Genomic DNA, 17634 nt, shown 5'->3' with positions numbered 1-17634 from the left:
GGAGAAGCGAGGAGGGAAAGAGAAAAACAGTCCATTACAAATACAGCTTTTACAACTAAGTGACCTAGCTGAACTACAGTTCCAGAAACTAATGCCTCGTGTTTTATTCAAGGACCTAAACAGACTGTAGCCCCTCTTACTCCGTCTCCTCAGGATATTTGCTTAGGTTATAAAGCACCGATGTGTTTTACAAGTGATCACTGTCATTATTAAGGGGTTAAACCTCTCTAATACACTACTCTAAAAGCTTTTTAGTTTTGCTAATCACCACATAATACAATTAGCCAGAGATGCTGTTATTATGCAGACGCAGGAGTGCCCTGCTCACCAAGTCTCAGGCCATTACCTCCAGTTTCTGTGCTCTCTCTTTACTAAGAGGCTCCAGCAGAAAATTCAAGTTGTTGTCATCTGCTAAGGAGCGAAGGTCAAAGTAGTATTTGGCATAAACACTGGCAGGAACATTGATATTAAACTGCAGCAGCTCCAAGAAGTGTCTTTCCATCTCATTCCTAAAAAGGGTAGTAGGGAAACAAAGAAATGGGATTCAACATTTGCAATCAAGTCAAGCTGAACAGACCACGAGTCACTTTCACAATTACCGTTTTTACAACAGTCCTTCAAATTATGTACTACTGTTTTCAAAACCCAATGGATTACTTCGCTAGTGCTCAAAACAAGGTACATCTTCTGAGCCCCTGTACCTTCAGCTTAGGGAGAAAGGTTAGTGCACTGTTGCACACTCACTCTCCTGACTTAGAAGGTTCGTTCTTCAGACTTCCATTAGTGCAGCTGTACAAGTCCTCCATTCTCACTCTCTCATAAGGCCCCACTATAGAAGTCAGATGAAAGGAATGATGTATGCTGTTTATTAGCTCTGGAGAACTTGCAGACATTTCCACCGGGCTGAAAACAGGAAGGGGGTTTATTGAAGTAGAGGCAGACCAACAAAAGGAGTAGTCATATCACCAGGGCAACAAATGGATCTATGAAGAGCTGCTGCTATTATCTCAGAGAAAAAAACCTCTTGAGGCAACATGGATTCATCTCCAATAAGTAAATAAATAAGCAAGCAGCATTAGGTGAGAAAAGGAATTTTCTTCTCAATGGCATTAGGCAGGATAACAAAGTACTTGTCAGAGCACAGGCACTAGCTTTGACTCACTATGCTATCTGTAGTGTCCAAAATATTGGGGGGGGGGGAGAGGAGAAGAGGCCCGTTACACTGGGGGGGAGGGAGGGGAAGAAAAGCATTCTTTGGCTACTGCAGATATCAAACAGACCACAGAGATATTTTACAAAGAAATAAAGAGAGTTTTAAAAACCTAGAAATAAACTGGTACCTGAAATAGGCAATGAAGTTCAACGCTAACTGAGAACAGCATCATAGTACCCAAGAATACACAAGTGAGCAGATGAATAAACAAACTATATGCAATTTGAAAGGTAAGCCACAAAAAAATTCAGTAAGTTGTTCTTGCTCTTGGGAAGCTTTTAAGATGGATGTTTTACCCACCGGAGGGAAAACGAATCGAGGAATCATCCAGATTGTGTCTTGGGTTGGATGGCTGGTCTCATAATGTGAATAGTAGCTTTGTGTTTGTTTCTAGCAGGGTGGACTTGAGTCCCATTGAACCTACTGCCAAAATTAATTTCCTGTTCATATGGTCATAAGCCTATAGAAATGTAAATCAGATAATGTTTTGATGATCAGGGCTTGATTTATCCCATGAATAAATGCTCTTCATCACCCCTTTTGTTCTTGCTAGACTAATACATTTTAATTGTGTAAAAATATAATACTTCATAGGATTAACAAGTCTATTAATAGCGGTTTAAAAAAAAAATCTAGCAAAAACATAATACCCATGTGTTTTCTGTACAAATGTAGGTAGCCTAAAGAATGAACAGCGTGTTCCCTCTTTAGCACAATGTAATTGACAGGATTAGCAGCTGCATGGTTAATTTGGTCACTGATTAGACACAAACTCCATCAAGGCAGAAAAGTTTATAGCAAAGAAGAATTTCCAAATATCAAATTAATTTTCTTTTAATCTTTCAATTAAGAAATTAAGAAACTGTCTTTTGGTCCAAACTTTCTGCTGGGGAGGTTGAGGCGAGGCAGAGGATGACGATACACAGAATGTTGATGCTTTACTTTTGGTCATGTTGCCTCTCCATTTGCCCTTCATATCAAAATTAAAGTCATATACCCTTAAGAAAACTTCAGATAGCGTTCACTTTCCACAGCCCCAAAAAGCCAATTTTCTAACAGCTAACCAATGCATTTGGGACCTCAAGTACCGTACCACACTGCAAAATTAAGCACTTCAGTGGAGTTATAAATAGTGGAAAGTGAGTTTATTTCTGCAATATGCCTTCTTCTGGGGCACTGCTTACTTGGTTTATAAGTGGCTGTAGAACTGTAAAGCATCTTTTTCATCAGTTCTGCAATTACCACTCTCAGAGTGAGCTGTAGCTCGTGAAAGCTTATGCTCAAATAAATTTGTTAGTCTCTAAGGTGCCACCAGTCCTCCTTTTCTTTTTACTCTCAGGTAGGTAGGGGTGTGAATGAAAGAGCAATCATAGTCCTCGATCTTCCAAATTTCAGCTCAGAGAAAATGAAGCATACAGGTTACTAGGAGTCAGCTACATCCAACAGCTGTAGAGAGTGAAAGGCTTTATTTGCACTAAAAAGTTGCACCAAACTGATTTAAGTAGAACTGGTATAAACCCTTGTGATACAAACTGATTTAAGAGTGTTCACACAAGGAGTTACACCGGTTTAGTTAGATCTGTTTCTCAATTGATTGAGGGCTTGTCTATACAGGGAAATTTACCAGCAGAATAACTATAGCAGTATAATTATTTAGTATGGGTCCCTGGTAAGTTTCCCCATTTAGACAAGTCCTTAGTTAAAATCAGAGCAGCTTGTGTTTAGACATGGCCCAATTGTTTGGAAAATAAAAGTTGCACTGGGACTGCTGCTCTGGTGTCACTCAAACAATAAGGCTCCGCTTAACATTTGCGGCAAACTTAGCACTTGCTACAAAGCTGTCTCTAACATCAGAACATGACCATTTCTGAAATTCTTTCCCAAGTGTTTCGCTCAGTAGGATTAACATACAAAAGGACTTAATTCCCACCATTGGAAAAGTAGTTTAAAATAGCAGAACAGCTAATACTGGCAAATAAATACACTGCCAAGTACTAATTAAAGGGACACTGTGAGACTGAATTGGGCCTAAGTTAGGTTTGGTTAAGAGGAAATCACTTACCAGTGGCAGTTTCCTAAATATCTAGATCACATTAGGCCACCACAATTGGGTCTGTTCTGCACAAACTCCAAGCTCGGAGTTCTAAGCTTCTAGTTTCAAACAGGGGCCAACCCCTGCAGTGAAACATGAACCTTCTCCTAGAATGCCAGCTCCTTTCAATCCAATGGTGGAAAGTTTTCCATGTGCATGAGAGACTTGATCAAAAAGATCACAGAACCTTCAACTCAGCAACTGTCCACACTAGTGAAAAACATCTTAAAAAATTAAACTTCTTTTCAGCCCTATGTCCATTCAATTTGCTCCTAGCAGGGTTAAAGGATGAGATGCTGACTTTTAATAATCAGCAAGATTCCCCAATATTGCCAGCACCAGTTCAGTTGTACCAGTGATACCGATGTGAAATTTTTCAAGAATGCTTTGAGCTAAGGTGAATGGTGATTTATCACAACTGGTATCTGCTAAAAGAACACCAGTTCCACTTTTCTCCTCCAAAACAGTCAATAGAGCCCCATTCTTGAAGACCTGTCTGCAGGAAAGGGGTGTGTATAAAACAAGCAGTGACAGAGTAAAAGCCAAGGGAAACACCTTGAACAGTAACAGAGGAATGTTTTTGGTGTGAAGGATGATAAACACAAAGTTGGTTTTAAAAGGATCATTATCTCAAAACACTTTTCTGAGGTTTTATTCTTCGGAAAGTGCAATTACTATGTGGGAAGAGAAATGTGTGACCCTGGTTCTCAAAAAAAAAATATCCTGGGGAAAAAAAATCCTTTAAAACCAACAGGTCAAATGTTGAGCCCTAGTTTGAGGCTGAATCCAAAGTACAGTGCTTAGGGAACATATGCAGAGTACGTCACATTTCTGCATTGTAAAGCTACCACTGAGAAAGAAACCAGATGCCTACTGTTATAGCACACACAACTGCCTTATGCTGAATAAGGCTGAACATGTACTTGGAATTATAACGGTCAGGCTGTTAATTGTTTTTGTTAACACACAGAAGAGCTAGCTAGAACCTGGGAGAAGTGAAGCACCGAATCCAGTGTGAAGTTCCTTATGTACAATGCTTTGTGGATCCTCTGAGGTGCTTAGATACCACGATGATAAATAATTGAGAACAGAGATAAAACCAAGATTAACTAAGAAACATAATTAAACTGCTGCTTTGACAATGTTCTCTTGGATACCGAGCCTACTGAGTTGTAAATTGAAACCAAGAGCTAATGGGTTTTGAGAGCTTAAGTCCTCGCCATATAAAAGCCTAGTGACATTGGTTCTGGGGAGAAGGGCCTTCTCTAGAACATTAGCAGGTTGATTAAAGGTATCAGTTAAAACCACTTTAGTAGGTAATTTAGTATTTGTCCTAAGCGCTACTTTATTTGAATTAAATAAAATGGATTAGTCCCTGGAGCTTGATGTTCAGTTTGACATGAAGTCACTTCTACGAGAACAAAAACATATGTAGAACACAAGGTCATGGGTACTGAGTAGATGTAAATAATATCACTATGTTCATATTAATATAAAATGTCATGAAGTTTGAGTGCACCAATCACCATACAAATCCAATAAGAGGGGTTACAGAAGGAGTGACCTAGTTTTAGTGTGTGTGTAAAGCCAAATAGCTGGCCAAGTGAATTCTTTGGAAAGTATTCCAGCAAAGGCCTCCTAGTTATACAGACTAACAGCCACATCAATTTACCTCAGTCAAGTTACCCCACACATCCAAAAGAAATGTTTCCTCTGCTCTTTAGCTACCCTACCTGCTATTTTACCTCCCTGGCTTCTTCTCAATCTACCCAGAACAGGTAGTTCAGTTGATATCCTGCACTGGCCTTCATACTGCTGCCCTTAAAAGGCTGGTGGGGAAAAGCAGCAAGATGAAGAATCTTCCAGACTGAGGACTCTCACCCGGTGTAGACTATCTGTCCTGAAACCTGGAGTGTTTAAGACTTCAGATGCAGGATGGGCCTCAGCCTGTCATCATTTGGGGAAACAGGAAAGTAGCTAGAATAAAATCTTCCCCTTTTCTGATGGCCTTTCAGAAGTAGTCTGTCGTCCCAAACTGCATTCGCAAGGGGGCAGTTTGGAGAATTCTCTGAAGCTAATTAGCCCTGCTAGCTAATGCCTAAGAGGCACAAATCCACAGCAATGCAAGCTTACTGGGGAAGTGGAGATAAAAAGGCTTTTGGTGTCCCTACAACAAAGATCCTCTGAAAGAGAGATCCTGGTAGTCTGGCTGGTTTCCCTACCTCAGAAACCTTGACACTACTTCTTGTCTTAGGTCCTTGGAACACACTGGCTTTTCGCAGGAAGGCAGAACACCAGTTTTGGATGTAGTAAGCAACCCTGCAACCAGACTCGTGGGCCGGCTTCTGCCTGATGCAGTCTCTTTATTCCATACTTGATTGGAGGAGGACTGGACTGAGCGAGCTTAGCATCTGCAACTAGTCTTTAACTTTTGCCTAAAAGATGTTCCCCATCCATCTTTTGGCAGATCCTTGAATTTCTGCTGAACGTGTGTGTGAAGTCTTCAAAAAGGCAGTCTTGTTCTCATGGAAACATCAATACTGTAAATAGTTTATCATACTGTCATCTCACTGATGTCCAAGGAGACAGATACCACTGCTGTCTCCACCCTGCCAAATCAGCTTTTTGAGAACCTTTATTCTGTTTGGGAAGAGAAACTAACAAGTGCCTGGGCTGTCTAACACAGCTCTAGTTAGCATCTGTCCATGAAGTACAGGTAGTTTCCAATGACGACACCTGCCATCTAGGTGAACTGGCAAATCTTTATCCAAAGGTGTCCCAGTGTTTCTGATGATGGTCCTGAAGTGCTGTACCACATGTCTAATCTGACAGAAGTCATCATTAGAACCAGGATCTAACAGGGAGTGTGGTGCAACCATCTTGGTGTTCCTACATTGAAGGTACTACTTACCTACCATCTTTGACCCAGCTGTGGTTGCAGGACACAAACATCAACTAGCTCAGAAGGAAGTGGATGGGTACTATTACCCTATTCCCAGATACATTAATATGTATGCTTTGTATCCTAGATGGTCTCCGAATTTAAAGGACCTTATCTTCAAGTTTGTAGAAAGCCAAATCCAGAAAGTTAGTAATTTTCATGTTCAGAGTCTTAAAATACTATGTAAACATTAAATATCATCCTGGAAAGAGTTTGCTTACTGTCTTCTTCCCCAGCAAAGAGATGCTTTGCATCAGAAGAGTTCTCTTCCTCCTTACCATCTAAATCTCTCAAATCATTTTTAAAAACTGCCTTAATCCCAAACAAGCATTGCAGGTTTCTGCAAAAGCAGGAGCAGCTAAACTATGAGAGTAAGCGTGTTAACACTAGGACCATCACAGGAGCCTCAGCCATAGACATCAGCCCAGAGACCAGTACACCTTGAGGGAGTCCAAACCTCTATTTCAATATACGCACTGCTTCCAAAGCACAGGAGACAACTAGGTCTTAAGATACCATGTCATAAAGTGGTTAAGCGTAGAAATCTGATGCAACATTGAGTTCAGAACAAAAAAAAAGGCATCAGGCTGATCGATGCTTCCTGCTGTCTTGCACTGGAAATCCTGCTGACAGAAGCTGAGGCACCTGAAAGTTTTGACCAGTTGCTTGCTGAAGTTGAAGTCAGCATAGGCCAGTCTTAATGCATACCCATCTTGCAGTTCAGAAGAAGACATGTTTTGCTAAACAAAGAGTCTGAATCAATCACCGCTGAAGGTAGTATGAAACTTCAGGACGTCCTAAGGAAAGCAATATATTGGGCCTTTCCGGCCACTGAGGAGCTGAAAGGTTGGGATGCCCTATTGATGGGAAAACACACAAGGTGCCAAAAGAACTAATGACCAGCTGGTTCACACATGGTCAAGAGCCTTTAAGGCCTTCTGAGCAAACTATGCATCTGAGTAGGCCCGAAAAGATTCAGAGAGTCAGGTCTTGGCCTGAGCGCCATGTGAGGAAGTGTCATTGCAAAACCAGTCAGGAACTGCTCTGAGGCAAAAAATACAAGTCAAGCTTCTACACGAGGGACACAGTGTGACTGTTCAAAACATTCACATTGTTTTGTGAACCAAAAAATGTATTATCCCCCAACCCAACTCTTCTCCACACACTTTTACCCATCAACACAAGCACAGACCACCACAAGAACACAGCAGGAGCTGTGAGGCTCAAGGCCTATGTGTAATCACAGAGGTGGTTCACGGTTTCCTAAGATTTGCTATTGGAGAACCTGAGGCAAAAAGAATAGGCAAGAGGAACAAGTTTATTTGTACGATGAGCAGTACAGTTGAAGAACTGATTGCAGAGACCATGGGAAAGTGCTTTCAACAACTCATTCAGAAGAGAAAGGCAGTCGCAGCACTAGGGGTGCCTATGTGCCACAGTAGGTTCTGGCACAAGATACCTGCTTCCGGACTAAACGGAAGGGGGTGTTCCTGATTTGGCTGAAAGCTGGAATATGAATCCAGGAGTGAGAAATCACAACTAATCCTGAAAGCTCTTACAAAAAAATCCAAAAGCAACAAAAAGTATTTTAACCAATTCTTACTTTAAATGTCAATGGATTTTTTTTTTTTAATTTCCACTGTGTCTATAAACCAAATATTTCTTTATTGCACTAGCAAACGGATAGTGAGTATCCGTATTGAAAGTGATATCGATTAGTAACTAGCTTGGTTTTTTTTTTTTATCATCAGGCTAAGGGAAGTGAAAATGACAGACAGCAAAAAATTAAAAGTTATTAGTAACACCAATATGGACTTGTTCTAAGAGAACGCTTTTATCTGGAGTTTCCCTGTTAACAGACAGATAATTCTACTTTCAAGGAAATGAAGCCTGACAACATGAACTATTTCAATTCTCCATACTGCACACCAGCCTTAGAATGGACAACTTTACAATAATGGCAGCTCTCCAAAAAACACTGTTTTTAAGAAAGCAGCAAATTGACCAAACTTGCAACTTACATGTCCTCAACCGTAATGTCCTTCAATATTTGGCAGTAATCCACATTCCACACAGCCTGATCATCCCAAACCTTAGAAGCCAGCAGAATAGCTCCTAGAACTATTCTCTTCCAGTTACTAGGACAGATGTCAATCTCCGCATAGGTTAAGAGTCTTTCCAAGTAAACCTACAGAAAGAGAACTCATCTTAGACATCTCAATCTGAAGTTTGAGTTCCAAACAATCGTTCAGTTGGATTTAATTAGACTTTACCAATTATGTTCATTTATTTATCCCATATCCATTAAGCTACCAGAATTAGGGGCTATTACTGAATGTTAGCATTCAGACTTTCAAAAAGATTACACATTCCATTTTAAATACAAGACATTAAAGGACTGAATGATCCTGAAGTGCAGAATACAACTCATGAAGTAAAACCAGTTTCTAACAACAAGCTCTGCTGCACCAGTAAGACTCATGATGAAAAAGTCATTCACAACACTGTGACATTTTCATTAATGCCAACCTGGGATTATTAACCACTCCACTCTAATGCATTAGCCTTCTCTCTTCATGGCTGGGCTGGTGTGTTTAAAGCAAGACAGCACATATTGCGATCTGCATTTAAACAAAAAATTTTCACAGCCTTAAGCTGTATTGCATCTATTTGCCCCATGCCCATCATTATGGCATCCAGGTTCCTTCACATCACATCTCCACTTCAATCTGAATGAAACAGATTGTTAGCCACCACACACACACCTCAGTAAAAGCTACCCTCACGTCTCAGCTTGCTGCACTGAGAGGTAGGTGGTGACAAAGCCTCAAGTAGAAAACTTTCAAAGTTCCAAATGAATTTCCTACCTCCTCAGATACAATTTCTAACAGCCCCCAAGCAGCTTTAATCTCAACTGCTTCCTTACGGACACTGCGCTTCCTACAAGTACATGCTGGTTTACTCCAGGGCTACCTGTGCCAAGCAGCTGGCACTTTTATACAAAAAAATTACTTTTGAAAAAAAATCTACTTGTGAATCAAGATTTTAAACTCCATTCACAAGTGGGTGTGAGGGGCTGGAGAGAACTCTAGCTTAGCGACCTCAATGTTTTCAATACTTTTTCATCTATTCATAAGACTTTTTTGAATGGAAAAAGTGGACTAATAAATAGTGAATTAACCTTCTGCTTGTAGGCTTAGACTGGAATCCCAGAGTTTTTCCAATAGCTAATAGAGCCACCTACTGGCGGAAGTCCACTTTTTAAAAACAAACTTCTTCAGCTCAGGGGAAGTGCTAATTTCCAAATACGTGTATTGGCCAGAATGCCTGCGGTCAGATACGACCTGCCCTGTAAAAAATGCCTGCATGCTTTAGGAAAGCAACACAAAATGCTTACAGAGTTTCAGTAGCTCAATGTAGTTATTTAGCCTTCTTGGTCACAATTTTTATTAAATCATTTCTTAACATCAGGAGTCCGCTTCTTTGCCACACTCAGTTCTGTTACCTCTTTTTGGCTGCAGTTCTTTCCTCCTCTGCTCATCTCTGCATTATTGTTTCCTATCCCAGATGTGAAACTAAACTGAAATTACCATATAGTTTTAGTAGGCAACTGAAGCCCAAATTTCAGTAGTCCTCATCCCCAGAATAATTTTATAAATTAGGAAGTGTTTTTTGGACAATCAGTGTCAATCTTCAGTTTCTTTATCTGCCACACTTTTCAAAGTCACATGGCAAGAACATAATGAGATGGTCGTATGTTTTGGATGGGTTTTTTTTAAGGTACTATCAAATATACCTGGAAGCAGTCAGAGGACTAAACTCAACAGCTGGATATTGATAAAATGGGAGGAGGGGCTCCAGCGTTGCAATGGCAAGGTGGCTCAGCTGCTGAGATTCTTACCAGAGTGCTGTTCCTGGACCCACTTAGGGGCTCTATCGTCCACATCAGTCTCTGGCTAATATACATCTGATAAACTAGAAGAGGCCCACCTCCTCAACTGATGGAAGGGAAATGGAGTTAATTCCCCCCCAACTCTAGAGGTGTTTAGGGTGGTGGTCCATTACTGGATCTTCCTCTAAACTCCCAATTTCTGCAAAAGATCTCTACTATATTATTATACACAACCACATTTTGTTTCTCTGCCACCAGCACATCACTCCTCCGTCCCTCTGGTATCATGCAGAGTAAATAGGACATGATTAGTTTTACTGTTGCTCACAGGTTTCTGAATAAACCAGTTACGTTCAGTACACTGTGGCTTGGAAAAGGCATGAGCAGCAAGGGCTCCACTGATTCGATTTACCCAAGAGTGTATCTTAGTCACCGTAAGGGCAAGCAGCCTATTTTTAAATGAAAGCTTAAAATGCTGTGAAACTGATTACTTAAGATCCCTTTAGAAAAGTTTCACTGCTCTCCAGGAAAATTATCCTACATACCACTGGTGAATGGATTTTTCAAGCCCTGCCTGCATACCTCAGGTGAAATGAGACGTGATGTCAAAGGCCACTGGCCTTCAGCCACCTTGTAAAGGAAGGTCACTGCTACATCTGCAGTTAAGAAAAAGTAGGGAAGTCTATACGTGAATTTGAAGTTAACGTGCCTGACTGACAGTCCTGGAAACCAAGTACTGCAGATACCACATGGGCAGACATCGCACGCTTCATAGTGCTTCTAGGATTTAGACAGCAGTTCAGTCAATTCAATCCTAGGCATCTGTGCGATGAGAAAGGGCAATAAACTTTCTAATGTGGATATTTCCCTTAAGAATTATATTGAAGCCACAACTCCGTTCTTATTGGCCAACGAACAGCCATTCAATAGTGGTTGTTTTTAATATCACTACTGACGGGGGCCAGATTCAACCAGTGGCCCAGTCGTTAAAGTGCCATAACCCTGTCACCATTCCCCTATAACTGCATCTCACTAGTAACTATTCACCTTTCATTAATAGTATCAAATTGGAACAAATGGGTCATTTTACAAACTGACCGGACCCTGCATATGCAGACACAGGAAAGGAACTGTAAGTGTCATTCCTGAAATATCAGAAAAATTATAAATAAAATGTTACAGCTGATTGATAAACGCTGCTTTGCAGTTATATCTGCATTACATCCAGACAGACTCCTTTTTCAATTTACGTCTACCTTATATTCAGCAGAGTTTAATCAACTTGTTCAATAGAAAAGAAATGTTGACAGCTTGAACCAAATGACCGAATATGTCTTACCAGTGTCACTATTGCACATTCAGCCGTCAGCTGCGCTGCACTAAAAAGCGTCCGTACAAAACGGTAAATGTGCTTGTGATCAGGGTCATGCTTGCTGTAGTCATCTGGAACTTCTTCCCGCTGAAATAGAAAGTGCCTAGAGTTAGTCACTGCACTTCTAAATGTTACTTGGGACTGCTTTTTACAGCAATACACTATTGTTTCCTTTCACCAGTCTGAAAGACAAATCTACACAAACTTTTGCTTTGGAAAGAGAAGGAACAAAATTCTATACAAGATAGAAAGCAGCACTGGCCATAAGAGTAAATATTAGGAGAGGTCTCTAACAAAAGCAATAGTTTTACCTGGTCTTTTGTAGTCCAGTTTTAATTCACATTTTTCTCCTATAAGGATATAGGTTTGAATGAAAGGCAGATGACTGCCTCTGTCATCCTGAAGTTACATTTCTTGGTTATATCCTTGAAGTGATGATTAGAAGTACGTAATCTTGACAGGCGAGATGGTAGGTAACATTCTTGGCATACCAGTGTCCACGCTGCATTCTTCTATATCCACACGGCAATTACATATACATCAGGAATCCCTAGGCATTCTGCTTCTCTGAAAGTATCATGCAAGATTTTCACTGCTCTGCATGAGCTACCTAGCATGATGCAAGGGAAATTCCAAGTTCTGAAAGGTAATTCTTCCCTATGGGCAGCAGGCAAGAGCATGAACGAACCCCGTGGGGGACTAACACATCTATGGAACCTTCCTATTTAGCAGGAAGCAAAAATTCCATCCCAAAATAAGCTACAATCACAAATATTGGAGGCACTGATTTTTCAAAAGACAAAGTGAAGCTTCATACAGATACCTCATAAGGTTTCCCTCCAGGCTGAGGGGGAGGGTGGTGAATGAGAAAAAATCCTGCAGAATGATCCCAGAAAAACAAAATTAGAAGGTAACTATCCCTTCTTTAAAAGATACCATCCCTGAAGGATTCTTACTCCTGGCAAAAAGGAAGTTTAAAGGAAATCCCAAAACAGTTTCAGTAAGACAAACCAACAGCTACAGCAAGGCCAAAGCCAAATATAAAATGTTTTTGAATATGGTAGAAGACATGCATAAGGATTAAGACAAAAACAATCAAAGTCTTCAAAAATCTGGCCAACTCACGTATAGGACATCCTGGTATCCAAAACTTTATGGTGACATGTGAGAGTTTGGGCTCTCCTATTTTAGAAACAGGTTTTGCAGGACTGAGATGGAAAAGAGTTCTTCCTCGAGTCCAAAGCCAAAGGGCAGCAAATGAACGGGGTGAGAATTGAATGCCTGCTTTGCATACGTCTAACAACAACATTCTTAACATAGGCAGGCAGAGGCTGGTCTGTGTCTGATCAAATGAGCTGACATTGACCTGGCTGGCTTCAAACTAGGCTTAAAAAAGCAAAAAAAAACCCAGGAAGTCAGACATGGTGCTCTTACGTAAGAGATGTCAAAAGAAATAAAACCGATGAGAACAGTTCCTGCCAAATAGAAACCCAAGATCTTTTGGGCAAACCATATGTGAAGAAAGGCCTCTCCAGGACGGGCATGCAAATGTGGGAATAATGCCGGCAGGAGGTTCATCTGCATCAGAGGCCATGCCACACACACCTGATGCTGAGCCAAGCTCGGGCCCTCATGCCCTGACTTTGAGCTCCTATCATTTGTCTAGGGAAATGACAACCTGATAAAAGGTCTCTGCTCTGAGGTCCACCTGCCTTTTGGCCATGAAGGCCCAGTTGCCTATAAATTAATGTTTTACTGCTGCATATTGGTTAACTTGTCAGGATAGATTCCAGTATCAAACATAAGGTTTCCTGGCTTCTGTTCTTCCATCTGGCCAGACCATCCACAACCAGCAAGATTTCAGGTACAAGGTGCAAGACTTAACCAAGAGTTGTGCTCAGCACAATATTTTCTCAGCCGCACTTGAGACAGGGCCAGTGGTGAGAATTATCTACCACAGCTTCACTCATTGGTCTGAAATAGGGTACAACTTTATTGGAAAGGACTTCTAACCCAGAGAGCTCTGATGAAACACAATATAGTTTTAAGGAGAGCATCTAAGGTGGTACCGCACTCAGATGGCTAGGTCTCTGGTTCTGAACTTGTATAGAGAGGAGAGGCTAGAATCTTTGGGTATGTCTACATGGCAATTAGACACCTGTGGCTGGCCCATGCCAGCTGACTCAGACTTGTAGAGCTTGGGCTAAGGGGCTGCTCAACTGCAGTGTAGAGGTTCGGGCTGGGGCTGCAGCCCGAGCTCTGGGACCCTCCCATCTCATAGGGTCCTAGAGCCTGGGCTCCAGCCTAAGCCTGTACATCTACACTGAAACTGAGCAGCCCCTTAGCCCAAGGCTAAGTCAGCTGGCACAGGCTGGCCTCAGGTGTCTAACTGCAGTGTAGACATATGCTTTGAAGCGGAGCTACCCTAAGTTAAAGGCTTTAGCAGCTGTGAGTCAGGGGCAACTAGTCACTTGGCACCTCCTGCCAATGCTTCATTTGGGAACGTAAAGTCTTGTTCAAGACAGACAGACCTCAGCACTACTGGCTTCAAAACAGACCAGAGGATACTAGGAACTCTGCAAACGGTGAAGTTCCTACCTTTGTAAGGGATGATGTTGGACTCTGATCTCTGGGCTGAAAGGGAAGCGGAGTCTGGGAGGGCACAACCCAAGTGTCCAGCTGTCAAACATGACTCTGCCATACAAGCCAAGGATTTCTCCTTCAAATCACTGAGCCAGATTCATAAGTTTCTTGGGGATTTAAAGGAGGGAAGAAGGGATGCTTTTCTCCCATCCCAAGTGGCTGAAACAGAGGATGATATCCAAAACAGACAAAGGAATTCTAGAAGCAAGTAGCAGTGGAGTGAGTGAACTCTAAGGCAAAGCTACCTGAAGTGCCTGACACCGGAAATAAAACAGGACACAGAATCAGGATTCCTCAGAGGCTGCTGGACACTGGAATCCTACTGATGATCATAGGCCAGCAGATTCAGGAGGGAAATAAAAGGGGGAAAAGTGAAGGAAAGAGTTATGATCTGACTGGAAGGCAGGGAGGGTCATGGAAAAGGATATCGGGAACAGTCAAAGCTGGACAGGATGACGCGGTACTGAAACATCTGCCAAAGAGATACAAGCAGGAATGCAAAATTTCAAAAGCTTAATCTCTGTGGTGACAAGTGATCAACAGGCAGAGGTGGCCTGCACTCCTACTCATTATCACTGTCTTTAGGGACAGAAAAGATGTAGAGCTTGCAGATTTCTGCCTACCTCACACAGAGTTGATACTCCTCTATGGAAGCTATCTTTACAGAATAATTCTTTTGCCAAATTAAACTGCTTTTAAAGAAGTTTTAGATACTAGAGGTCAAACACCGCCACTACACAGACACTGTAAAGAATGACTTGTAAAGTTACTTTAAAAAGTATGAAACTCAACTATTATAAGTCAATACACACACCCCACACCAGAAATATCATTTATATTTAACACTAATAGTTATGTTAATACTAAAGCATATTTTTAGGATCTGGCAGGAAGATTAATCAAAGCTGTATCTGTTTAAATATTTGAAAGACAAACTTTTTTTTTTTAAACCACAAAAGTCTTTTAAACCAGCACAGACACTTCTAAGTTCAATCCTGATGAAAAGGAAAACAAAGTAAATGACCAGGACTCTGCAAGGCAGTCAACTTGACACCACTCAACAACTACACGCTGAAGCGCAGAGTCTTCAGCTCAAATCTACTATCAGGTTTGTACCTTAGAAGATTGTCTGTAAACAGGAGCATGAAAACTAATAACTTTAGAACAATATGTTGAATGCCTCAAACTGCCAGGGTAAGAGACATTAAGCATATTTACTTTAAAATTTTGCCTTTCAGGTTCATTAAAGGCCAGACTCACCGTCTCCTGCTTTGTGTGATGCTTTATGAACTATGTACTCCTATTTGCTATCACTTAAAGGTTAGGCACAAAGGCTGTAAAGGTAAAGCATGCTTCCTCCAAAATGATTATACAGCCTTGACCAAGCGCTTGGCACGAAATAGTGTTAAAAAACAAAACAAAAAACAGACACAGGGAATAGTAAGAATCAGAATAAACATGGAACTAACATGATGCATGTTAAATGTCACCACTTCACTTTAACACATCTTATTCTTCAAATACCATGAGGAAAAGTGAAGGGTACACTGCAATTGCCTATTGACATAATAGTTGGTCGTCTATTCATAAACCAATTTGGTTTTAGAAGCTCCAAGAGGAGAAGACCACATAACTTTGCCTGCACTTAGATCTATATTAACAAAAAGTAATTTTACTCTTTTGAAGTGAATGCTATTTATATTGGATATACAAGACAAGGATAAAAATACATACATGAGTAACAACAAAAATAAGCTCAAAAAATTACACTTACCGTGAGAGGATGCGATTTTTCATCAAAAATATCCAATGATCTGACTGAATCTCTATCAAACAAGAGTACACATTTTACCAATGGAGTTTAACTATTGGCAGAGCAAAGCATTTGATACTGTAAAAACCGTTCACCACATTAAAGCACATTTTTTAGTTTTGCACATTTTTCCTGGAATTTGGCACTAGGTTTTGCTGCAATCCTATCAGCGTGGTTATGAAGAGATTTTCCATAACTGAAAGAATTTAATAAGCAAAATCAAGCATGTGAACAGCTAGCTATGTTCTCACTACCAGAAGTTAAATTAAGTATCTGCATAAAGGCCCTAGAGTTGACATTATATTAAATGTATTTACTGTATAGGCTCTTCTGAAAACAAACTTTCATCTCATTATAAAGTAACACTTCTCATACAGTCATACAATGTATGCTGCAGCTAAATATAATGCGACAAGCCCTGGTAGCATGGTGCCAATGGACCTACTGCTAGGTCTTTGCCGCAAGAAACCAAAAACATGTTTTTACATTGAAACCGCTAACGTGAGTGAGCTGTCTTGATGTAAAATCCTAGCAGAGACAAAGCACAGGTGGTTTGCGCTCAGTGTAGCTAGTTGAGACAAACCCCATGTGAGGGCTATAGCGTTGACCTCAACTAGTGGCATCAAGGCAAAAAACTACCTTCACCTTGTCTCTATTAGGATTTTAGAACGCACCTAACTTGAGTTAAACTATCTCAATGTCAAAAGCACCTTTTTTCCAGGGAAGATATAGCAAGCATTACATGAGTGACTCCCTCAGCTGCAGCTACCCCTGGGAACTCCCGTTGGCCCTGTCCTCACTAGGAAAAATGGTGTGATCATTAATACATGTTAAAATCCTAATACAGGGAAAGCCACTATATTTTTAACTTGTGTTAGCTAATCAAAATAAAACCTTTGCTCCCCAGAGTCTACCTCAGCCAGCTAATGTTCATAAAACTACAACAGCCTTGTCTACAGTAGGATTTTAGCATGCTAGCTAATGTGCTTTAGAAAATACACCTTTTTTTCTAGTAAAGACAAGGCCCTGATGTATTTTTTTTTCCAATTGTGTTAGCTGAATTAAGTTAGCTGAACATGACTGAAAAGCCCTCTTACTGTTCTGCAAGCTAGCACATTTGAAGCCATGTTCGCTGGCCACATTGAAGCCTAGGCTTCCCTTAGACGTTTACTAGATTAGTTTAACATACATTAAAGGCAGTATGTCTTGTCTACAAAAGACTTGGTACGTATCAGCAGGTTAGCGAACATCACATCTTAAATTCTAGTCTATACAAGACCTCAAACATGAAAAGTGCTTTTCAAACATGTTACACTAACTCAATTGAGCTAACAGTGTTAAAACATGCCCCATTTTTGCCCATCAAGAAGGGTGGATACCTTTCAAGGGTATTCTCCCTTCCCTAAGAAGAGCTCTGTAAAACCTGTAGGGGTGAAGTTAAGATTACATGCATCCCGCCTCCACCCCACGCCACTCTTGGGGCTGCCCACTCTCCGCCCTGAGTTTTTTTTTAACCTCAAATTAATCTATTCATAATTGATCAAGACAGTTTACAGGATTGTAGAGGCTAGCCTAGACAGTCCCCAGACATTTGTGGTTTACTCTAGGGACTAGTCTCTGCCATCACACTGGGAGTTCTCTCAAGGTAGTTAATTTTAGGTAAGCCCT

The 17634-nt window shown here is 40.9% G+C and overlaps 1 protein-coding gene across 1 annotated transcript in view; it reads right to left on the bottom strand.

The window, feature by feature from the left end:
- Positions 1-17634, bottom strand: part of CCNYL1 (cyclin Y like 1) — a 50855-nt gene that overhangs the window by 4584 nt on the left and 28637 nt on the right. Inside the window, exons 6-9 of the mRNA XM_084643392.1 lie at positions 15928-15979; positions 11478-11597; positions 8268-8434; positions 347-509 (exon numbers count right to left, since the gene is read on the bottom strand). Of these exons, the coding sequence (XP_084499518.1) occupies positions 347-509; positions 8268-8434; positions 11478-11597; positions 15928-15979 (502 nt within the window). The remainder of the gene's footprint in view (positions 1-346; positions 510-8267; positions 8435-11477; positions 11598-15927; positions 15980-17634) is intronic.

This window comes from Lepidochelys olivacea (assembly GCF_965140295.1).
Source record: "Lepidochelys olivacea isolate rLepOli2 genome assembly, chromosome: 11".
In the NCBI taxonomy this organism is placed as follows: domain Eukaryota; kingdom Metazoa; phylum Chordata; order Testudines; family Cheloniidae; genus Lepidochelys; species Lepidochelys olivacea.
Note: the sequence above shows the minus strand (reverse complement) of the source record. Positions and strands in the feature narration are given on the sequence as shown.